The 24,132-nt window shown below is 48.8% G+C and overlaps 1 protein-coding gene across 1 annotated transcript in view; it reads left to right on the forward strand.

Moving 5' to 3' along the window:
- Window positions 1-2,720: 2,720 nt before the first annotated feature.
- LOC134041984 (serine/threonine-protein kinase pim-1-like) overlaps window positions 2,721-24,132 on the forward strand; it is a gene marked incomplete at its 3' end in the record, with an annotated part of 30,438 nt that continues 9,026 nt past the window's right edge. Inside the window, exons 1-2 of the mRNA XM_062489055.1 lie at window positions 2,721-2,825; window positions 2,884-2,934. Coding sequence (XP_062345039.1) covers window positions 2,721-2,825; window positions 2,884-2,934 — 156 coding nt within the window. The remainder of the gene's footprint in view (window positions 2,826-2,883; window positions 2,935-24,132) is intronic.

Genomic DNA, 24,132 nt, shown 5'->3' on the forward strand with positions numbered 1-24,132 from the left:
TAATAGTTGAAACAAAAGCTTACTCCACTTTTAAAAATAGAGGGTGTTTTTCTTCTTCCCTAGGGAGAAGCAGGGGTTTTTTCACTATTTAAACCTAGGGCACTTACAGCAATTTTAACATTGGTTTATTTTAACACCAACGCTTCTTCTTACATCTAGAGTTAGAATCTTTAATCCACCCCATATTTTTTTATGTGTTATAGGGAAACAAGGGTTGCTTTTCTGTAGCATAAAAAAAAGGGAAGAATTTCAGTCTATGTCTTCCTTCCCTCAGCTGAGACTTGACTCTTCTCGTACTTTGAATTTGGTGTTTTTTGTGCTGTTTTTGTACATATTATCATTTTGGTTCTCTGTTTTTTTTTCCACAGGACAGAGAATAAAGTATTTGTAAAATCATATTTTGGGCAGTGAAAAAGTTAATATTTTGCCGGGGCAGGAGAGGGTTCTGTGATTGTTTTTAGGTGGGGCGGCCGGAGCTCTTTACGATAAGGAGCCTTCTAAGGCCGCGCCGGGGCCGGGCTGGGATTGTAGGGCCCGGCCAGAAAGCGGAGATGAGTTTTTTGGTTGTAAGGTTGTTTTTTGGCGTTTGCTGTACGTAATGTTAGTGGTGGGCTGGTGGTTTTCCTTTTCCTTTGCCCAGCAGCCGAGGTTGGGGCCCTTGCCAGATCGGGGCCCAGCTGTCTCTCCCCCAGGCCGTGTGGGCGGTGAGGCAGGCCTTTTTTCCACCTTTATCTCTTACTGTTCACTTCCTCTTGCTGGAAACGGGATTGTTGGAACACTTTAGAGGAGACGGCTTATGCATAGTGTTCTGTTTTAAATTGTCTAAAACCGTGTGAGACAGTTGGCTTCACATAGGAACATCCCCAGGGCTGCTGAGGGGAAGGCACCACTTTATTTGTTGTGAAGAGAAGTAATCAAAATCCGCAACCAACAAGCTGCAAGGCAGAACGGAGTGGGAATTACAGAAATAAAGGCCTTGAAAAGCAGCTTAGGAAAGCGGCTACTTCCTAGACAGTGCCAAACCCTCCGACCTGGCCTGGCCGGGCCCAGGGCTGGCTGCCCTTGGGAAGGGAAGGGAAGGGAAAGGGATGGAGCTGGGGTGGGGGCTCTGTGGCCATGGAAACGAGAGAACCACGGGCCAGCGCGTCACAAAGGGGCAGCCCCGCAAGGGGCTGTGAAGGTTGTGGTTGACACGGACACAGTGGCAGGAGACACGTCTGGCTCTGCCTGTCTGTGCCGACTGCTGGCGATTGGAGTCACCCCACCTTGTTCTAGGGCTGGGGACCGGGCTCCTATCGCCGTCTGCTCCGAGACAGTTCCCAAATTCAACCCCAGGTACTTCTGCGAGACAGAAGCACGGGTTCAAAGATGGATTTTACTGCAAGAGGAAAGACCACGGAAGGAAAAGGTGAGGATAGAAAGGAGCTGAAAGGCCCGAGTCAAATGGAGACAAATTCCACCAGATTTCCGGGAAAATTGGTCCATGGTGGTCAGTTCTGGCTCTGAGTCAGAGTTGGTGGCTGTGAGCTACAGGTGATCTTGCAAGGACAGCCCTGGCATCATAACATTCTACCTTTAGTTTACTCTGCTTCCTGCTTTTTGACAGTAGCCAAATCACTCATACTGTCAGCCAGGACAGGGACTGTGGCCATGACAAATACATCGTGGTCATGTGATGCAAATTCTGTTTCTTTCTTTGCCATCAATGTTGGGTCTCACTACTGATAAATTTCCTGTTCTTCCTCTGCTTGGTGATTGGGTCCAACACTGAGGATGACAGGATACTATAAAAACCCTAGCAAGGCCTGCCTGCATGCTGAGAGGTCTCTGTAGCTTGCAGAAATAGCATTCGTCACTGTGAGGGTCTTTCCTGTGTTTTGACAAAGCCAATCTCTAGAAGGGATCCTTATTCCCCTGTTATTATTGGATCCTTGCACCTTTCACTTCAGACTTGCTAACTCAATAGTGTTTGGAGGAATTAAACACAGGCTAGTCTAAGGAAAACTAAAACCAAACAATTGTTTTTAAAAATATCAAATATCCCTTAAGTGCCACACCCGTTAGACATGTTGATGCTGGGATAGAGGTGGGCATTGACCAACCTCACTTCTTCCCTTGTGAGAGTGTCTCAGCCTCCCACAGAGGTAAGGTGGGAGCTGGGCCACTCTCTGGTGGGAGGAAGGGTCTTGTGCCAGCCTGGAGAGCCTGTGCACATTGCCAGGGAGCAGTTGTGCCCTGCAGGTGCCCCCTGCCATGAGCTGTGCTGCTGCCAGTGCCCCGTGGACCTGTGGGGCTGCTGAGCTGTGGGGCAGGGAGAGGAGCAGGAGGCTGCATGTGCAGCTGAGCCATTGCTGGGAAGCTCAGGGCTCTGGGCTCCCTGCTGTCCCAGGGCAGCCCAGAGGCCAGGGAGTTCCCCTGGGAGCTCTGTGGAAGTGGCTCAGGGTGTGCCCCTGGCCTGCCTCAAGGGGCTGCTGGCAGGAGCAGATTTCCTTTTGAAGCTATTTTCCAGGAAAGTTTCCAGGAAATGTGTCCCATGAAACATGGAGCTTCAGATGCTTTTGTTTTGCTTTGCAGCCTCTTGTTACATTTTGTGTCTCCACTTTGCAGGCCTGACTGGCTACCCTCTTGCCAAGAGGTTTTCCCTGGCAAATCCTTCTGTGCTGCTTCCCTCCAAGCCATTGCCTCCCATCCAGAAGGGCTCTCCTTCAACCAAGTCAAATATGATGTCCAGAGGAGAGCGGGACAATGGGAAAAATGGCACTGGCTACAAGGATGACAATATTAGAAACAACCGGGACCAGGATTCAGAGGGAAAAGCACATAAGGTAAGGCAACCAAGATAAGTCCTGTGTGGCAGATTTTCAGTTTATGTCCTGTAAGCAGAGATCGGAGACCATTAACTGTGGTGTGAGCCTAAGGAAGAAGGTGAGCAAAGTAGGATCTCAGTTGGACTCTGCACTTCAGGCTGTCTTTGCAATGGGTGTGTAGTGCAGATTTCAAGTCCTCACTGTGTATCTATAGCAGGAGAGGGCTTTGAAAGGTTTCTGGGTTCTATCATGGTTGCTCCTCTGTCTTGTAGCTGAGAAAACACCAACAAGAAGGCAGCGCTGCTAAAGTTGTCTGCTCCAGCTAAGCAATCCTCCTGCATTCAGTAACCCACGGGTATCTGTGAACCATATCTATGTCTTGGTGGTGGTTTCCATCAGCTCTGTCTGGTGGAGATGGAAAAAGGAGTTTGCTGGAACAGGCAGTCCTGCAAAGTCAGTTCCAGGTTGACGCAGCTTTTGAGTTGTACAGCCATGGCCTCCTACACAGTTGTCTCTGATGCTATTTCTAGATTTCTTCAGCTTCTGGGCAGCTGTGTGCTGTGGCATGGCTTTGTCCAGAGAGAAGGGATGGGAGGTGGCCATGGGGAGAGCAGCCCCAAGCCCAGGCACACGATTGCCTTTGCAGCAGGGCCAGCACCTGCAGTTGTTCTGGGTTTGCCATGGGGTGCAGGAGGAGGCAAATGAGCAACAGCTCTGGCAAACAGAATGTCCAGTCAAAGGCTGATGTACGTGAGTCCAGCCCTGCTGAGGAAAGGACCGATGTGTCCCTGACAGTATCTGATCCTTCCACTGGAGTCTGAAGAGGTCCTGATTTGGGGCTTTAGTTGTGCCAGAAATGAAGGGACACTTAAAGAATGGTGTGCACCTGCCCCTCCTACCTCCACCCTCCTTCCTGGTCATGGCATGGGGGCCCTAGAGCAACTTGGGCAAGCAGAGACCTTCCAGAGAGCAGCAGGGCAGGGAGCTCGGCTGAACTTCCTAAATGCCAGTGAGCCTGAGATGATGGAGGTGTGGGAGCTGGAGAGCACGGAGCATCGCGAGAGCTCAGCAGCTTCTGGGCTGAAAGGCTGCTGGGCAACTGTAAGAGGGAAGGGCAGCAGCAGAAGAATTGAGGGGCTTGAGAAAAGCAGGTTCTGACATCCTGCAGAATGGCTTTGTGGAGACTTGGCTGGAGATCAGCACTGGCTGTGAGGTGCCTAAGAGGCCGGGAGAGAACAGTGATCTGAACCTGTTCCCATACCATCCAAAAGGCCAGTGGAGGCAGTGGCACTGCAGAACATGGTGATGCCAACCATGTGGATTCCAGCTGGGAGTGTAGCTGCAATTGCAGGCAAATGAGCAGGAAGAGAGAGGTGGCAAATTTGGGAGATGGTCTCTCCCTCACCAATTCCCTTTCCTATGCCGCCCTTCCCCTTCCTAGGACAATCTGCTATATATGATATTGACTTTTCCTGTCAGGGCATGTGTAACTGTCTTGAGTCATGAATGAGGGCAAGGCTGGATGCTATATTTGAGCACTGTGTACCACTCTTTCCAGGCATCCTTGCTGTATCCCAGAGGTGGGGATATGAAGAAGGGGTCATTGGGACTGCCTTTGGTCCCCCCTATACCCAAGGCAGTCAGTCCCGGTGTTGGCAGTGCTGCAGGGTCTCTGCGCAGCTCTGTGCAGCTGGATGTCCAAGAGTCCCAGGAGATGAGGTAAGCCAAGGTGTCTGCTGCTCCACTCTGCAATTCAGCTCCCTTTTGCCATCTTGTGAGGTTCCTTTGCACAGTCAGCTCTCTCCCATGTACTTAGGCAAACCTCTGTGTATTCACCATTTGGCCCATCTGTGATGATCCAGCTCCATGTCAAACCCCACACCATGTGTCCCAAGAGCAGTGGTGGTGGTGGTGGGGAAGAGGAGGCAGGGCTTAAAAGCATCTGAAGATGGGTCCTCTGCTGGGCTTGGTATTGATTCCCTCTGTAATGTTTGTGGTGTCATTTGGGAACTGTATTGCATGGGTCTGTCTCCTGAAGATGATAGAATACTGTGATCCTTGAGTCTGAAGTTCAGCACGCAAAAATTACGTTTTGCCAAATATTAGCTGCTGGAGAGGCCTCTGGACAGTCAGGTGCTGCCTCTGTAAACATGCTGTGGAACTTGTCTGTTTCTTGGCCTCCGGTCTGAAATGAGCTCCCAGAGAAGTTTGGGTTATAGATGTGTAAGCCAATCAATGTTTAATGCTTAGATCTTGCCTTAAAATCAAAGAGGGAAAGGTTCTAAAGAAGTTTTATAGGATGGTACCTGATGGAAAGATATTGCCTTGGATATGTTTGAGGAAATGTAGCTGTCAAGCTTATCCGAGTGATTACAATAATGAATGAGTCACAGAAATGTCATTCCTATTGAAAAGCTTAGGTAGGGCTTTAAAAGTGCAATCTGAATATCCTTGGCTATCAGCTGAGTTGGAAAAGGCCTTTTCCTTCTTGGAAGATCAAGGAGGTGGAATATCCTTCTCAGAACACTCCAGTGCTCTGACCACATGTAGCACGAGACTGGCACCAGCGCAAGGCATGAGCAGGCAAAGCCAAGCTTTGTCAGCAGAACCAAAGTAGCTGCCCTCCATACAGACTCGTGTCTCAGCTTAGCAACCTTTGCTGCTTCAGAGAGGCTGTAGGAGCCCCCCAGGTTTCAAAAGGAGAGACACCACAATTGGGGAGTTATGATGCAAGTTGGAGAATGACTGCTGTGTTTCAGCTGGAGCTTGGCCAGCTCTGTCTGACTGCAGCAACTGAAAGCTTAAGGACAATTAATCAGCTTTGCATCTTGTTGGCTTGATGTCTCTTGCATTTCCTCCTTCATCAGAGTGAACAAGCTAGGAAAGATTGCCTCCTCTCATGCTACACCTCTTCCCTCCCTTCTCTTTCTCCCTCCTCATATGTGCTTTTGTTCTCCCTTTCTCAAGGCCAAGACCGAGCGGCAGCATCAAAGAGAAGTCTGAACATGCAGGTAGGTACAGGGCATGTCTGTCCTAAAATGACCATTGGCATATTGAATCAGAGGTGACATCTTGAAAACTTGGTTATGAACCATGGTTTTAAGAATTTCTTTAAATTTGTTTCAATTCCTTGATGGCCTCAGTGGACTGTCCCAGAGCCCAGTCACTGGGATTATTCTCCGGGGATGCTCTGAAAACTCCTCTAATGTGAAGTCTTAGGTGGCATAAGCTGGAGTGGTATCTTGAGGCCCTGGAAATGCATTGCAGGAAACAAAACATTCCTCTCCATTCTTTGCCTGCCTTTTATCTCCCTGAAGCCTTTCTAGTGTTGCAATTAGAACCAAAAAAAGAAAGCATTTAGCAGGAAATGAGAAATATTCCCACTCCTTCCTCCTGCCCTTGAAGGAGAAGACTTTAACTTGGGGTATATTCTGAGCTGAACCCTTTGAGATCGGAAGGAAAGTCATGGAAATTGCCTGGTTTTTCACTGGGAGAAATAGGGAACCCTCCTGTGAGAGAAAGTCCTTTTGAATTTTCCAGTTTTGGAGAAGGACAATTCCAAATGGATGCAGCATATGCAGGGTCTGAGTTTGTCATCCTCTGACAGCACAAGCCCAAAGCCACCTATGGCAGGTTCACCATGGCAAATCTCTTGCCCGACTGCCTCTGCCTGTGTCAGTGTTGCAAGATGAGGCTGGGGGAGGAGATGCCTTCTGCCTTGTCCCCCTGTCCCTGCCTTGCCTGATCCCTGACAAGTAGAATTGTGCCAGACAAAATGCGGTCTCTGGTGCATCTGTGCCAGCCAATGCCTTTGAGTTGAAAGCCTCCATCAAAGCCTGTTGTTGTTGTTGTTCCTTTGCCATTTTGGGGCATGTCATGATAGGAGAGTTGAGATTTGAAGAAATAGTTGTGCTGATGCAGAAAAAGGGATCAGATGCCCAGGCCCCTTTGCTCTGGGTTAGTTCTGCCAAATCCTGGGCAGAGGCCCTTTGGAATGACTCCTTAATTGGTGATATGCAGTTGGAATGCTTAATGCAGCTAGGGAGAAGTATTGCTCAATAAGTAAGGTGACATTTTTGCTGGATTAGTTCTGGACTGGAAATGAGCTGTATCAGTACTCCTTATCTGGTGTGCTTTTACAAATGACCTGTTCCATCTACAGGCATAAAGAAATACAGATTTATGCAAGGTCTTCTTTTGATGATCTGCCCTATGGCATTTCCACCAAGAGAATTTGGAATTGTTTTTAACTGCAATGATCAGAAATGTTTGGATGTAGGTCTTATGTTGGGTTTTGGGTTCTCTGCAGGAAAGAAAGCAGGGAAAAAACCCATGAAGCAAAACCCATGAAGCAATAAAGCTTCGCATAAACAGAATGTTTGCAAGCCAGTGTGTCCCCTACAGATATGGGCTCCTTGAATACTGGGGACAAGCAATGGGGAGGGCAAAGCATATTTTACCTCTAATGTGGGTTGCCATCATTCATGAGCCTGCCCTTCCTTTGTTGCAAAAGGAAATAAAGGCAACCAACAAATGCCAACCCAGAACTGAGTGGGTGTTACAGAAACAAGTGCCATGAAATCTAGCGTTGGAACGGAATGATTTCCTAGGTGTAATTGTCAAATTCTGGAGACCACTGTGGGTTGCCAGCTGTTTGGAAGGAAAGAGATCCCTAAGTAGTGAGGTGGCAATGAGAAACACATAAGCAATGCAGTAGAAGCTCTCTTACCTGGCTTGCCAGCACCATACTGTTCAATGTAATTAAAGTGATACTAATTTCCTGAAAAATAAAAGCAAAGCAATTTTCTGAATAAGTAAAAAGACCCCTTGGTTGCCTCATCCATTAGATGTATTGGTTCTACAGGTGGGAGTTCACCTAACTCACTTGTTCCCTTGTGAGCATGGCTCAGCCTCCCACCGAGGTAAGGTGGGAGCTGGGCCGCTCTCTGGTGGGAGGAAGGGTCTTGTGCCAGCCTGGAGAGCCTGTGCACATTGCCAGGGAGCAGTTGTGCCCTGCAGGTGCCCCCTGCCATGAGCTGTGCTGCTGCCAGTGCCCCGTGGAGCTGTAGGGCTGCTGAGCTGTGGGGCAGGGAGAGGAGCAGGAGGCTGCATGTGCAGCTGAGCCATTGCTGGGAAGCACAGGGCTCCCTGCTGTCCCAGAGCAGCCCAGAGGCCATGGAGTTCCCCTGGTTACTCCGCGAAGTGGCTCAGGGTGTGCCCCTGGCCTGCCTCAAGTGGCTGCTGTTACGTGCATGTTTCCCTGTGCAGCTGTTTAGAAGTTTTGAGGAAATGTGTTCCATGGTATATGGAGCTTTAGATGCTTTAGCTTTGCATCTCAGCCTCTGTTCTATTTTATGTCTCCACATTGCAGGCCTGACTAGGTTCATGTTTTCCAAGTTGTTCCAGCCATCTCCCTCCATGCTCCTTCCCTCTAAACCGTTGCCTCCCATCCAGAAGAGCTCTCCTTCTTCTAAACCAATTAAAATCTGCAGTGTGGAGCAGGAGGGTGGGAAAAATGGCAGCAGCACCAGTGACAGTAAGAACAAGCAGGAGCTGGATTCAGAGGGAAAAATGCATAAGGTAAGAAGACCAAGATAAGTCCATGTGATAGATTTTCAGATTATGTGCTGCAGGCAGAGTTTTGAGACTTTTTCCTATGGTGTGAGGCAAGGGAAACCCCTGAGTAAAGGAAGGTCTCAGCTGGACTCGGCACTTCAGGCTGTCTTTGCAAATGGGTGTGTAGTGCAGATTTCAAGTCCTCACTGTGTATCTATAGCAGGAGAGGGCTTTGAATGGTTTCTGGGTTCTGTCATGGTTGCTCCTCTGTCTTGTAGCTGAGAAAACACCAACAAGAAGGCAGCGCTGCTAAAGTTGTCTGCTCCAGCTAAGCAATCCTCCTGCATTCAGTAACCCACGGGTATCTGTGAACCATGTCTATGTCTTGGTGGTGGTTTCCATCAGCTCTGTCTGGTGGGGATGGAAAAAGGAGTTTGCTGGAACAGGCAGTCCTGCAAAGTCAGTTCCAGGTTGACGCAGCTTTTGAGTTGTACAGCCATGGCCTCCTACACAGTTGTCTCTGATGCTATTTCTAGATTTCTTCAGCTTCTGGGCAGCTGTGTGCTGTGGCATGGCTTTGTCCAGAGAGAAGGGATGGGAGGTGGCCATGGGGAGAGCAGCCCCAAGCCCAGGCACACGATTGCCTTTGCAGCAGGGCCAGCACCTGCAGTTGTTCTGGGTTTGCCATGGGGTGCAGGAGGAGGCAAATGAGCAACAGCTCTGGCAAACAGAATGTCCAGTCAAAGGCTGATGTACGTGAGTCCAGCCCTGCTGAGGAAGGGCCCAGTGTATCCCTGACAGGATGTGGTCCTTTAACTGTAGTTTGAAGAGGACTTGATTTGAGGCTTTAGTTGTGCCAGAAATGAAGGGACACTTAAAGAATGGTGTGCACCTGCCCCTCCTACCTCCACCCTCCTTCCTGGTCATGGCATGGGGGCCCTAGAGCAACTTGGGCAAGCAGAGACCTTGCAGAGAGCAGCAGGGCAGGGAGCTCTGCTGAACTTCCTAAATGCCAGTGAGCCTGAGATGATGGAGGTGTAGGAGCTGAGAGCACGGAGCATCGCGAGAGCTCAGCAGCTTCTGGGCTGAAAGGCTGCTGGGCAACTGTAAGAGGGAAGGGCAGCAGCAGAAGAAATGAGGGGCTTGAGAAAAGCAGGTTTTGACATCCTGCAGAATGGCTTTGTGGGGACTTGGTTGGTGATCAGCACTGGCTGTGAGGTGCCTAAGGGGCAGGGAGAGAACAGTGATCTGAACCTGTTCCCATACCATCCAAAAGGCCAGTGGAGGCAGTGGCACTGCAGAACATGCTGATGCTAACCATGTGGATTCCTGCTGGGATGGTCTCTCCCTCACCAATTCCCTTTCCTATGCCACCCTTCCCCTTCCTAGGACAATCTGCTATATATGATATTGACTTTTCCTGTCAGGGCATGTGTAACTGTCTTGAGTCATGAATGAGGGCAAGGCTGGATGCTATATTTGAGCACTGTGTACCACTCTTTCCAGGCATCCTTGCTGTATCCCAGAGGTGGGGATATGAAGAAGGGGTCATTGGGACTGCCTTTGATCCCCCCTATACCCAAGGCAGTCAGTCCCGGTGTTGGCAGTGCTGCAGGGTCTCTGCTCAGCTCTGTGCAGCTGGATGTCCAAGAGTCCCAGGAGATGAGGTAAGCCAAGGTGTCTGCTCCTCCCCTCTGCAATTCAGCTCCCTTTTGCTATCTTGTGAGGTTCCTTTGTACAGTCAGCTCTCTCCCATGTACTTAGGGAAACCTCTGTGTATTCACCATTTGGCCCATCTGTGATGATCCAGCTCCATGTCAAACCCCACACCTCATGTCACAAGGGCAGAGGTGGTGGTGGTGGGGAAGAGGAGGCAGGGCTTAAAAGCATCTGAAGATGGGTCCTCTGCTGGGCTTGATATTGATTCCCTCTGTAATGTTTGTGGTGTCATTTGGGAACTGTATTGCATGGGTCTGTCTCCTGAAGATGATAGAATACTATAATCCGTGACTGCCACCTTCAGCACCCACAAGCATATGCTTGTAGAAATATTGGCTGCTGGAGAGGGGTCTGCGAATTCTAGTATTGCTTTTTTTACTTTTAACACGGGGTGCTGTTGTTCATGTTGCAACATTCTTTTGTTGTAAAGAGAAATATAAACAGCACATAAAACCCAATCCAGAACTCAGTGGGAGTTGCAAATAGAAAGGCCATGAAATCTAGCTTAGGAAAGCAATTACCTCCTGGGAGTTATTGTCAGATTCTGGACATCTCTGTGGGTTGGCATCTGTTTGGAAGGGAAGGGATCCCAAAGACAATGTCGGGCATAACTTCTATCTTCCTTGGCCTCCACTGTGAACTGAGATTCCAGGGAAGTTTTGGGTTATAGATGTACGATTTAATCAGTGTTTAATATTGAGGCCTGGATTTAATATCCAAGAGGTCATGGTGCTAGAGAAGAGTTCTAGCACTGTACCTGATGGAAAGATTGGTTTGGAAATGTGTGATAAAATGTAGCTGTCATGCTTATCTGAGTTAGAAAGAAGGATAAATAAGAAGAAAGAAGGACTCAGGAGTATCATTCCTATTGAAGAGCTTAGGTAGGGCTTTGAAAGTGCAATCTGAATATCCTTGGCTATCAGCTGAGTTGGAAAAAGTATTTTTCTTATTCAAAAAGCAAGGAGGTGGAATATCCTCAGGACACTCCAGTGCTCTGACCACATGTAGCACGAGACTGGCACCCAGCGCAAGGCATGAGCAGGCAAAGCCAAGCTTTGTCAGCAGAACCAAAGTAGCTGCCCTCCATACAGACTCGTGTCTCAGCTTAGCAACCTTTGCTGCTTCAGAGAGGCTGTAGGAGCCCCCCAGGTTTCAAAAGGAGAGACACCACAATTGGGGAGTTATGATGCAAGTTGGAGAATGATTGCTGTGTTTCAGCTGGAGCTTGGCCAGCTCTGTCTGACTGCAGCAACTGAAAGCTTAAGGACAATTAATCAGCTTTGCATCTTGTTGGCTTGATGTCTCTTGCATTTCCTCCTTCATCAGAGTGAACAAGCTAGGAAAGATTGCCTCCTCTCATGCTACACCTCTTCCCTCCCTTCTCTTTCTCCCTCCTCATATGTGCTTTTGTTCTCCCTTTCTCAAGGCCAAGACCGAGCGGCAGCATCAAAGAGAAGTCTGAACATGCAGGTAGGTACAGGGCATGTCTGTCCTAAAATGACCATTGGCATATTGAATCAGAGGTGACATCTTGAAAACTTGGTTATGAACCATGGTTTTAAGAATTTCTTTAAATTTGTTTCAATTCCTTGATGGCCTCAGTGGACTGTCCCAGAGCCCAGTCACTGGGAGTGCGCTCCGGTGGTACAATGAAAATTCCTGCATTGTGAAGTGTTGAGTGGCAGGAGCTAGAGTGGTACTTTGGGGCACTGGAATTGTAGTGTGGGAAAAGAAAACATTCTTCTCCATCCTGCATTTGCATTTTATCTCCATGCAGTCTTTGTAGTGTTGCAATTAGGAGAGAAAAAGAAGGAAATCCTCATTTAGCAGGAAATGAGAAATGTTCCCTTTCCTTCCTCCTGCCCTTCAAGGAGAAAACCTTTCCTTTGGGCAATTTCTCAGCTGGACTCTTTGAGATCTAAGGCAGATTCATGGACACCGCCTGGTTTTGCACAGGGGGAAATCAGGAAACCTCCTATGACAGAAAATCCTGTTGAATTTTGCATTTCAGGAGAAGGAATCTTCCAAATGGATGCAGCCTATGCAGGGTCTGAGTTTGTCATCCTCTGACAGCACAAGCCCAAAGCCACCTGTGGAATGTTCACAATGGCAAATCTCTTGCCTGACTCTCTCTGCCTGTGTCAGTGTTGCAGGCTGAGGCTGGGGGAGGAGATGCCTTCTGCCTTGTCCCCCTGTCCCTGCCTTGCCTGATCCCTGACAAGTAGAATTGTGCCAGACAAAATGCGGTCTCTGGTGCGTCTGTGCCAGCCAATGCCTTTGAGTTGAAAGCCTCCAGCAAAGCCTGTTGTTGTTCTTTTGCCATTTTGGGGCATGTCATGATAGGAGAGATGAGATTTGAAGAAATAGTTGTGCTGATACAGAAAAAGGGATCAGATGCCCAGGCCCCTTTGCTCAGGATTAGTTCTGCCAAATCCTGGGCAGAGGCCCTTTGGAATGACTCCTTAATTGGTGATATGCAGCTGGAATGCTTAATGCAGCTAGGGAGAAGTATTGCTCAATAAGTAAGGTGGCATTTTTGCTGGATTTATTCTGGACTAGAAATTAGCTATAGCATTAACCCTTACCGGTTGTAGTTTTGTAATTGTCCTGACATCCTACAAGGGAAATAAAATCTTGGTATGAGGCACTTATTCTTCCCCTACTGCTTGGCTGCTACATGATTTTATCCCCTGTGAAGCCATGTAAAGAAATAGTTCTAAGAGCTGTGTTGGAGAGTATTTGAGAATGACCCGCCATTAGACAAAATCTAATTTGTCAGTATCTGCCGTGATCAGAAATTTTTTGAGACAGGTCATATCTATGTTGGGCTTGGGTGTTTCTGCAGGAAAGAAGGTAGGGAATAAAGTCCTCCAAGAGTGAAGTAGAACAAAAGTGAAACTTCTGGATGATCTCTTTATTCCCTTCAGTGAGGGGCTTGCATATTCCTGAGGACATCTAACTGGGAAAGCAAAGCTTCTTTTGCATCTAACATGTGGTGCCAAAGTTTGTGTACCAGCAATTCCTTTGTTTGAAAGAGAAATAAAGAAAACACAGAAGTGTAAAACCTAAAATAGAATTGAGTGGGAGTTACAGAAACAATGGCCCTGATAACAGGATTGGCAAACAATCACTTCCTAGACAGTGTCAAATTCCAGAGACCAGTGTGAGTTTCCAACTCTTTGGAAGGAAATGATTCCTGGAGTAGTGGGGAGGCAACAGGCATAGAACCCATCTCTCCTGGCTTGCCAGCTCCACATTGTTCAGAGAAATTCAAATTATGCTAGATTCATGAAAAATAAAGAAACAACAAATGTTTGCAGTCAAAAAAATAAAGTTTGAATTCGCTACCCATTAGATGAGTTCATTGTAAAGGAGTGAGTTCAATTAACTCACTTCTTTTCCTGTACTTGATCTACAGATCCTTCTGAGTCTACGACACAAAACCAGAGGATGAAGGGAAAGAGCTCTTGGTGTGTGACAGGAGCTGGGATGCCTCTGCTCCCAAGGAAAAACGATGAATTGCTCAGATTGGAGACCTGCATGTGGAAGCCCAGCGTTGGGAATGGAGGTGTGGGCTCCCGGCCGGCTCAGGGGGCCTTGGCCCAGGAGCCCCGGCAGAGGCAGCTGAGCAGCGCTGTCCCCAGGGTCACTGCCAGGGAGGAGGACAAGGGGAAGGACCAGCATGGCTCAGCCTCCCACAGAGGTAAGGTGGGAACTGGGCTGCTCTCTGGTGGGAGGAAGGGTCTTGTGCCAGCCTGGAGAGCCTGTGCACATTGCCAGGGAGCAGTTGTGCCCTGCAGGTGCCCCCTGCCATGAGCTGTGCTGCTGCCAGTGTCCCGTGGAGCTGTGGGGCTGCTGAGCTGTGGGGCAGGGAGAGGAGCAGGAGGCTGCATGTGCAGCTGAGCCATTGCTGGGAAGCACAGGGCTCTGGGTTCCCTGGTGCCCCAAAATGTTGATCTGAAAGCATACAGGTTTAGAACCTGGGACTACTTTTAGGAACCAGAAAGAAGATGTTTACTAAAATCAGCATAAGGGCAGATAAGAATCTCTGTCAAGAGCAATCTCCATCTCTGCCCTTCTCTATCAAACACAGAGGCTCTCCAGCAACCAGGGGCTGAGGCAGCAGGTTTCAGTCTGCTGGCCCACAGAGTAATGTCATGTCTCCTTCCAGGAGCCCATCCACTGGGAGAGGGTCTAGGCATATGTACCTTGCTGCTCTCATGCACCATCTCTGTGCCCTGTTAGAGCTCTGTAATCTGGAACCTGTCTTGCCTGTTGCCAAGCATGACATTTTTGGGCAATTGAAGTGTGCCAGAGATTTACAGGAACCTTTGCTTCCAGTACCAGGCCTCCCACTGAGCCAGCTCAAGGAGATGGATCATCCCACCAGTCCTGGTCTAACAAGTGACAGAGACCTGAGAGAGGGCTTTGGAAAGGTAAGGGATAAGAACAGGGATGAGCAGACTTCCATTCCAGTGGCTGTTTAGTGCTTGGCCCAAAATGCCTCTGAAAACCATGATCCTCCACTCTTGGGGGTTGGGGATTGTCTTGGGAATATATTTGACGGCTACTGAGCAATTGCTTGGCTACTTCCAGTGGTGCCAAAGTCACTGCATGGAGATGGTGCCAAGGTCATGCCCGAAGCATTCTTTATATGCAAAGGCCATTTTAGAGAAGTTCTGATTGGCAGAGCAAACTGTAAACCAGTGAATGTGGGCAAAGGGCACCCTCAGAAGCAGAGAAGCAAAGATGCTAACGTTGAGTATAAGCAAGGCTTCAAAATAAAAACGGGACAGATTGATGTCTCCTGGTTACCTTTCTGGCTGTATCTCACAGCCCTCTCATTCTCACATTTTCTGCTCCTTAATATCCATGTTCCTCCAAATTGTTTTCACATGACTCCCTCCTCCTTTTGGTTTCTTGGTCTCAAAGATCAAGTCGTTGAGAGTCTTTCAGAGCTCAGTCTTTCAGAAGCCAGGAAGTGACAAACAGCTGCACTTCCTGGCCATGAGTGTTAAGCATCACCTAATTACACCTCCTTGCTGCATAATGCACATGGCTTTTATTCTCCTGCCATGGCCTGTAGGAGCTGAACTGCCTGCTCATTGCTCATGGGAGCTCTTCCTTTGTCTTGGAGCATTCCTATGACTTCCATGTTTCAAGTAGGGTTTCCTGTCATAGTTGGAGCAGAGGAAGGCTGTGGCACTAAAGTGTTCCACCTCACTGTGTATAATTGCCAAGGTGAGGATGGGAGACATTCTCCTGAAACTATTGGAATGCATATGGAGCTGGATTAATGTCTGTGGCACTCTGTGAACTCTATGCTCCCAATGAGATGATGTGCCTGGTTTGTGTGTCTCTGCTTACAGTCTGTGATGTATTTCCATTGCAACTAGGTTCGTTCTTCATTGTGCAAGTTGGCTGAAAAGAAGTTAGAGCAGAAGAAAACTGAGATTTTTGAGAATGAGATGAAGAAGAGGAATGAAATTTTATCATCCTTAAAGCTGCCTCCACTGAGAGTTGAGCCCAGGGATGCAGCTGAAGCAAGTAAGTGGTGTCTACACTGCTGGTCCTTTTTGAGCTCTTCCTTACCCTCTGCACAGTGTTGCAATCAGACTGGGGGGCTGTTGCACTTGCATCTGAGTGGAAACCTGCATAGGAATGATTTCCATTTTGCAGAGAAAAACACAGAGGCATTAATTGTCTTGCCCATGGCCTCACTTAGTAACAGAGTATCAGCTTCCCACCTTCACCTCTAAAATCTTTCAGAGTAGAAAATTCAGTCTTGGAAAGTCGCCTGCCCTTCAGACTCTGTTCTGAAGAGCAGCTTCCAGGCAATGTGAATGCAGAAGAATGCTTTTCCACCAAGGTGCAACCTGGAAGAAACCAAATTCAGCACCTTCTGATGAAAAGACCAGAGATCCTTCTCGAGCCACTCCCCTCCAAGGAGCTGGCACTGTAGAGCTGTGCTGAAGCCCTGAGGCAGTGCTTCTGTTGTAGCCCCAGGAGCAAGCAGCATTCCCCAGTGAATCCCGGCTGAGGGGCTCTGGCTGCAGCGCTGTGTGCGCTGCCCCGAGGGCAGCAGCAGGGACCTTCGGGGGCAGCACTCAGCCCCAGGGCACCACCCAAGCTTATCTGCACTTTCTTTTGGGAACTTGCCCAGCCTGCCTCTGAAACAGGAAAACGAAAGCATAGCAACACTGGCTTCTCCTTGTTTCTTAGGGGAAGCATCACTGCAGTTTGATTTTTAAACTGGAAGAAGGTAGATTTAGATTAGATATTAGGTAGAATTTATTTTATAATGAAGGCAATGAAATGCTGCAAGGATTTTTCCAGAGAAGCTGTTGTTGATTTATCTATGAAGGTGTTCAAGGCCAGTTTACATGGGGCTCTGAGGAACCTGATCCAGATGAAGATGTTCCGTTTCCCAGGGGTTGGACTAGATGGTGGTTAAAGGGGCCTTCCCACCAAAATTGTTGTAGGTTTTCCTGGGTGATTGTATGATCCTTGTCCCATACTAGCGTGCCAGTGTTCTACTTGAAGTTCTTTGGGATAACACAGAGATGTTACCCAGCTCCAGCAAGTTTTCTGGCCCTTTCCATAGTGACCCTGTCCAGCACCCTCCACTTACAAGCTCCTCTTTGGTCCCTGCAGGCCTCAGCCAAGCAGCTGTCAATGGCACAGCTTCCAGTGTGCAGAGAAAACACCCTGGTAATGCCTTGAAGAAGAAGGTCTTGAGGAAGCAGGACAAGATGCCCTTACTGCCCACTATGCCCATCATCCAAGAGGAAGGCAGTGTCCCATGCAACTCCTCAGGTAAGTCTGCTCTGTGGCAGCTTTTTCCCATATAGTTATTTCCTTGCAAAAGGAGCCCAAAGTGCCTCCTGCCTCAGCCAGCACAACTGGGCTCTTTGGTCCATAGCCTGTCCTGAGAATGAGCACCAAATCCACATTTGAGTTCCTACAGCTTGGTTGTCTTGCAGTAGTCGGTTCTTAGAGATGCATTGGAAAGTTGAGCTGAATAAAGTAGAGGTAAAGGCCTAAGCTCGGGCTTTTGTCCATCCTGATAATCCAAACTACAGCGCTGGTGCCAGGAGACAGCTGTAAGTGCAGAGATGAGCTGGGGGCAGTGTGCCAGGGTGTGCTGACTGTGCACCTACGAGTACCACCACCATCAGTTGACCACTCCCCATCGGGGCCCTCTGCCTGTGCTGTTGTCCGGCTCTGCAGCCAGCTTTTCTGCTATCCCAGTAAGGGTTGTCTCTGCATGGCAGTCAGTGCCTTGGTGCAGTCGTGCTGCTGCTCCCTGAAGCGATCAATGGCTCCTGGCTGCCACCATCCCATGGCCTGCAATTCCAAGAGGGAACAAGCAGTGCCTCCTGTGTCACTGCAGCCAAACACAGTGGCTGCTGGTAGGAGGTGACAGTCAGGAGGGGCTGCCTGGTGCTCCAAGGTTGCCTGTGCTATCACCCCAACTAGGGTGAGATAAAAAGAAGGGAGCAAGGAATAATAATTGGAATGCTCTTTTCTACTGATGCTACTTCCACGTTGAGAACTGACCAGAATTGAGCCTGGGTTGTTCCGGCTTGGCTTGGTGCTGTGGCAAGGCAGCTGCAGGAGTTTCCTCAGAGAGTTGCAGAGTGCCTCAGTCCTCAGGGCTGGGGGAAATGAGGGCACTGGGACAAGAGAGGCCCCTGGGGGGTTCCCTCTAGGTGTAGCCATTCCCACTGGTCGTCCCTGTCTGGCAGGGAGTGGGAGCTCTGCGGCCTCAGGAACCTGCCGCTGGCTGTGCTACCTGTGGCACTTGGGAGCTGGCACTGTGTGGGCAATTGTCAGGTTTAGCCTGGAGCTGTGCCCAGCTGGGGGGGCTGGGAGAAAGCAAGGAGCCCAAGGAGGCAGACAGCAGGGAGGTGTGTGAGGCAGTGCCAGTTTGCAGCACATGGAAGCCTGGCTGGGAGCTGGGGCTGCAGGCCGCTCCATGGCGGGGTGCCTTGCCCGGGGCTGCAGCGCTCAGGGCTGACCCTCTCCTCACAGTGACCTCGCAGACGGCCACTGGTGCCGAGCGCCGACAGGAGCTGCTCCGTGAGCGTGGGCACAAGGACACAGCCTCTGCTGACCCACAGCAGTCCTTGCTCCAGGCACTCTCCTGGCTGGGCAGCGATGACTGGTAAGAAAGGCCCCGGTCACTCTGTCTCCCTCTTAGCGTTAAGGAAGCTTACAAGTGGATCTTGCCAGTGCCTCTGAGCCCCGACAGCCCAGAGGGCAAAGGACTCTGCTGAAACCACTCCAGAGCAGTGAGAGGATCAAGATTTGAGAGCAGCCTTTGCTTGGCCTCGGTCTGCAGCTGTGCTCCAGCTGCTGCTGCTCTGTGCTGCTCCCTCGCTTTGCCTGCTGCTCCATGGAGCTGCAAAGGAAATCTTGAGGGAAGAGAGGAAGCTGTGGGATGAGATGATTTGCTGGCTGAAGGCAGCAGCAGGATGGCAGCAGTTTTGAGTGTAGAGATTTGGGTGCCTTGGGGCACTGGCCCAGTGGGACTGAGTAAGATTTCTCTCTGCTCCCAGTGCTGACAGCAATGGCAGGTGACAGGGTCTCCCTGTGACTTCCTGCATGTGAGTCCCAGAAGCAGCTCCAGGGAGTCACTCTTTCTGAGAAATGGACTGATTTGTGCTTTCAAATCCCCAGCCTGTCTTTACTCCTGAAGGCTCATGGCAGTAGGGAAGGAGAAAGCAATGAAACCCTCTGGGAATCTTGCACTTTTTGAATTCAACTTTTTTCTTTTCACTGCTTCTTATGGGCCGGAGGTGTTTTGCCAATACTCAACATGTGTCCCACAATTAGACACAGAGAGAAGGAGGCCCAGAGGTGATAACCCTACGAATGTTAGGTGATGCTGGTTAAGTTTTTGGTGATATTGGTTGTGATGTCGGGGTTAGCATAAACTCACTGTTGGATGCTTCATTCACACAGGGGTACAGACTCCATTCACAATGGGATAAGCATGAAAAATCTGCCACCATGCATCTCTTTGTGCAGTCACATTTGCTTTGCAATTCTCTTCTGCTTCCTCTTCCCCCTTTTTGTTTCAGAGTCCTAGTCTCTGCCCGAGCTGTCATTCAACACTGCAAATTAGTCTGTAGACCTGAGCGTGTGTTTTCTGTTTCCTGGCTGAGTGCTTCAACTGCTGGTGTTGCTTTTTTAAACAGGAGCACGTGACTCTTTTATCTTTATGACTGACGCCTTTATGGTTTGAAAGCAGCCCTTACTTTAATTTGGTTCTTTGTGTTTCAAAGAAAAGAGCCTAAAGGGAAAGCAGTTGACATTAAAGAAGGCTTAAGTAGATACTTTATGAAATTTCTTATTTTTAGGCCTGTTACATGCAAGTCTGAGGCCAGATATTGGTGCCAGTGGAAGTGTCATGCTGTGCATGTGCTCTTCTGCTCTTATTGTGCTTTTATGTTCCTCTGGACACAGTGGGACGTGTTGTCATTTCCTGAGTCGTCTGTCTAAGGCAACTGGTTTTCTTTCCGAGGTCATTCTTATGTTTCCCCTCATGACTTCCCCAGGTGACCAACCTCCGCTCAAAGGTGTCCTACTCGGCCATTGTCACTCTGGGAGAGCTCTTTGTGACCTTGAAGAAGGACATGGACTCTGAGGTGGATGAGGTGGCTCGGGTCCTTCTGCACATGATGTGTAATTCGCCAGAGTTTGTTGAGAAAGCAGCCAGTCACACCCTGGGGATCATGGTGGAGAATGTGACTCCTGCACGAGCAATGACTGCTCTCCTGGACAGTGGAGTCAAGTAGGTTCTTCTTTCAGTGATATTCTTCACCTTCTAGAGTACTTCTAGGTGGGGGAAGGGATGAGAGAAAGAATGGGAATGGTGGGAGGGAAGGGTCCTGTATCCTGCATCTTCTGTCAACTCAGTGACTGGATTCTCCAATCCACCTCATTTCTTTCCTCTTGTCCCCTATTTCTGCCCTCCCTCAGCCTATGAGTTCTCAGAATGAAAGTGCTGTAGAATATGGGAAGTTGGATGAGACCATGAGGATGATTAAATCCAGTTCCTGGCCTTGCACAGAGCCCCCCAAGAGTCACACCATGTGCCTGAGATTGTTGTCCAAATGCTTCTTGAACTCTGTCAGGCTTGGTACTGTTGACCACTGCCCTGGGGAGCCTGTTCCAGTACTCCAGGCACCCTGTGGGTGAAAAAGCTTTTCCTGATATGCAACCTAAACCTCTTCTGACTCATCTTCCCGCTGCTTCCTGGAGTCCTCCCAGTCTGTCAGAGTTGCCTAGATGTGGTGAATGGTGGGGAAGTGCAAGTGCCTGCAAAGGCTAAGGATAGAGCCTTGTGCTTCTGTGGGAAGAGGGACAATTGCAATTGCAGCTATGAGTGCTCTTTGATATTTCACTGCACTAAGCACAGAGGCCCTGGGAAAAAACATGCATCCTCATGATGCCATTAACTGGAGAAATAAGGAGGGTGCTTGCTGGGGTATGGAGCACCTAGGGGAGAATGTGCTGGCTGTGACACAGCCTGCACAGCAGGTGCAGCTCCTGCCAAAGGAGTCCTGTATGACTGTCCTGGCCATAGAACTCTACTTTCTAATCAAACTGGTGTTTCATGTTAGCCTTGAGATGATGAATCACTGCACATACACCTTCACAGGCCCACTACTATGGAATAGCTGATGCAAATGCTGCCTTAAGTGTTTGTGCTGAGCCTGATAATTATCAAAGGCACTCTCTAGAACTGGACAATCTGGGTAAATTGATTGCCACACTTTCCCCATCTTTGCAATAGGATAAAACATTCAGATGTACCCCTTGCCAATCCTCACAAAAGAAACAGGCTGCATTGCTGCATATTCTGCAACTTCACGGCCCACAGTGTGTTTTCTCTGCATCTGTATTTTTCCAAAGCTCTGCAGATTTGGGGATAAATGGCTGGAATGAGCCTCAGTCCTGCTGCAGCTCTGTGTAATGGGTGCCCTCTGATAGGTTAGCATGAATGGTCTTTCATTTCTAAAGAATTCATATGTAATCTATTTTTTTATCTTTCTCAGTGGAAATTGTGGCAAAGACACTGAGTATCAGGTCGTGCAGGGAGACTGAATTCCTCCGTCTTCCTTGCAGACAGTCCTTGTGTCCAATGCTAATTTGAGTTTCTCTGAGGACAGAAGCTTCTACAGGTGTCTGAAGCTGCAGGGAGAAGCCAGGCCTCCTTCCCGCAGCAATGGCAGGGAGCACGCTCTGGCCAAGGCCTGTGCTGCTGTTGCTCCTTCTCCCTGTGCCCCAGTGTTTGCTCTCCTCTTGCCAGGAGCCGCCACGCCCAGGTGCGGAAGTGTGCGGCGCAACTGCTGCTGTCCTTGATGGAGAAAATTGGAGTCACGAAGCTCGCAGGCACACCCAGGGCTGAGAGGCTGGCGCACGCGGCAGGGACGCTTGCTCAGGACTGCCACAAGGACACAAGGTAACCATCTTCATTTCACCTCCTCACACAGGAAAACTGCCTTGTGTCTGTCTAGAAAGGTAAAACCACAAAAGAGTGGAAACGAAAGGCAATATTAAGTTACCTCACGGTGTGGATAAGGGCCATAGAGGCATGGAATACCCGGAGTTGTATGGGATCCATTGGGGCCATGGAGTCCAGCTGCCAGCCATGTGCAGGACATGCCAAGAGTCACTCCATGTGCCCAAGGGCATCATCCAAACGCTTCTCGAGCTCTGTCAGCCTTGGTGCTGTGACCACTGCTCTGGATTACCTGGGGAAATGACTGTAGTGGGTTAGCTGAGGTTGTCCAGCAAGAAGGAGCATTGCCAACTTCCTGTGACTTGAAGGATTCTTTCCTGAGATCAAAAGAGCTCAGATTTGGCAGTCAAACAGTTTTGTTTGATCTTAGGTGCACAACACAGAGCCAAAATGTTGCCTCATGTTCATCACTGAAAGACCCAAAGCAGATCTTTCTTGTTAACTTAAAACTTTTCTAGAAGTATTTCAGGGCTAATGTATTCAGTCTGTCTAAACCTCTTCTGCAGCTTTCTAGAATGCTGTTGTCTGTGACTCAATGACCTCTAAATTTCTTCTGGAGGAAAACTGGTTTCCTAGTGGCAAAATCAACCCAAGCCACCCAAATCCCCTTACTTTGATGATTCAATTAATAGCTGCCAAAAATACAGGAGCAACTAGCTGCTGCTCTGCATACATATAGAATAGTCAAGAGGAGGCCTGAGGTGTTTTGTGCTGGATTCTCTGCCAGTTAATGGAAGGCAAATTATTGAGCAATGGCAGCAAGGTACTTCTAATGGGATCTGACAACAAAGCAGATGTGTTTCACTTGTTCCCTGGGATCCTTTGATCCCACAGAAGCACACCCACAGTTTCAGAGTGAAATGATATTTTTCTCTCACTTTGCTGAGTAGGTAATGCCATCTCATGCAAGGATTGCAACGAATGACATTAAGGTATCAGCCTCTTCTGTTAACAGGTTTCCTTTGTTTGTTCGATTTCCTTCCTTCCTTCCTGGAATCCTTCCTTCCTGGAATCCTTCCTTCCTTCCTGGAATCCTTCCTTCCTTCCTTCCTACCTGGAATCAATCCTTCCTGCCTTCCTGCCTTCCTGCCTTCCTGCCTTCCTGCCTTCCTTCCTTCCTGCGTTCCTTCCTGCCTTCTTTCCTGCCTTCCTGCCTGCCTGCCTGCCTGCCTGCCTTCCTTCCTGCCTTCCTTCCTGCCTTCCTGCCTTCCTTCCTCCCTCCCTCCCTCCCTTCCCCCCTTCCCCCCTTCCCCCCTTTGCTTCCTCCTTCCCTCCTTCCTTCCTTCCATAGGCATTATGGACAGGAGATGGTGAAGATGTTGATAAATCATCCAAAATGTAAAATACTTTTGGAGCGATCCATTCCTGCCTGTGACCTGGAAGATATTCTGAGAAGAATAAAGAAGAAAGTAAGTGCTTGGCAGGAGAAATGTCTCCTTTGTGCAAGTATAGCCACAGCTAATAGGACATCAAACATACCTAATCTGTCTTTATCTCATTCCCCTTCTGCTCAATCATTTTGCTCCTGGGAATGAGCTGTTAATCCCCAGCCTGTTCATCTGCAGACCACAAAGGAACTGATATTCTTAGGGGAAAAGTGGGGCTTTGAATATTTTGACTATTGGTCACAAAGAGGAAAGGGGAAGAGGAGAAAGTGGGTTTACATTTAAGCATAACTCCCCACCCTGCTGTCCCTGCTCTGCTCCCAGTAAAGCAATGAAGTGAGAAAAGTGCTTCTGAGGAGAACAGAGTCTTTGCAAAAGACACTGGAAGCAGTAGTGCCAAGAAAATTTCCAAAACTGCAGTAGATGTCCCAATCAATCCTAATTGCTACAATTACCGTCTGTCTTTTGGGAATACTGCCCTGCTGTCAAGCCCTGTGGAGCTGGAAGAAGCTTGGTGAATCCAGCAGCATCCAGAGGAAAATCATTTGTCTTGGGGGGACTTTCATTGTTTTTATCTACGTTATAGAAGGGAGCGTGTCCTTTGTGCACAAACAGGGAGAGCGAGTGTTGAACCAAATCACCTTCCAACAAAATTGGCCCACCCCAAAGAGTCCTAATTTTCTGCTTTTTCCTATAAGATCTCTTGGTGCCTACCAGTTTCCATTATTGCCATTTATGCTCGAGACTCATGAGTTGGGGAGTTTAAACTGCTGCTCACTATGGCAGCACCCATAACCTGCCTTGGGCTATTGCAAACAAAGAGTTGGCATCACTGAATCTCTGGTCTGTTTCCTTCTGTAGGTTTGCAAATATTTCCCTAAGCCTTGGTAGCAGTGATTCTGGTTCTAACTTGTGTTTTTAAGCAGACGGTTTCCTATTCTATATTCTAAATGTTGGTGGGGTTTCTCTGTGTCCTTGTAGGGGATGGAAGAGCAGAAGGGTGAACGCCCATCTGTCAAGAGCCCTGTGAAGATGAGGAGCCATGTCTCAAAGAAGCCCCAGGCCACATTTCCTTCTAGTCAACGGTACTGAGCACTTTTGTTAGATGCGACAAAGCACACAACAAGCTTGA

This window comes from Cinclus cinclus, chromosome 3 (assembly GCF_963662255.1).
Source record: "Cinclus cinclus chromosome 3, bCinCin1.1, whole genome shotgun sequence".
NCBI lineage: Eukaryota > Metazoa > Chordata > Aves > Passeriformes > Cinclidae > Cinclus > Cinclus cinclus.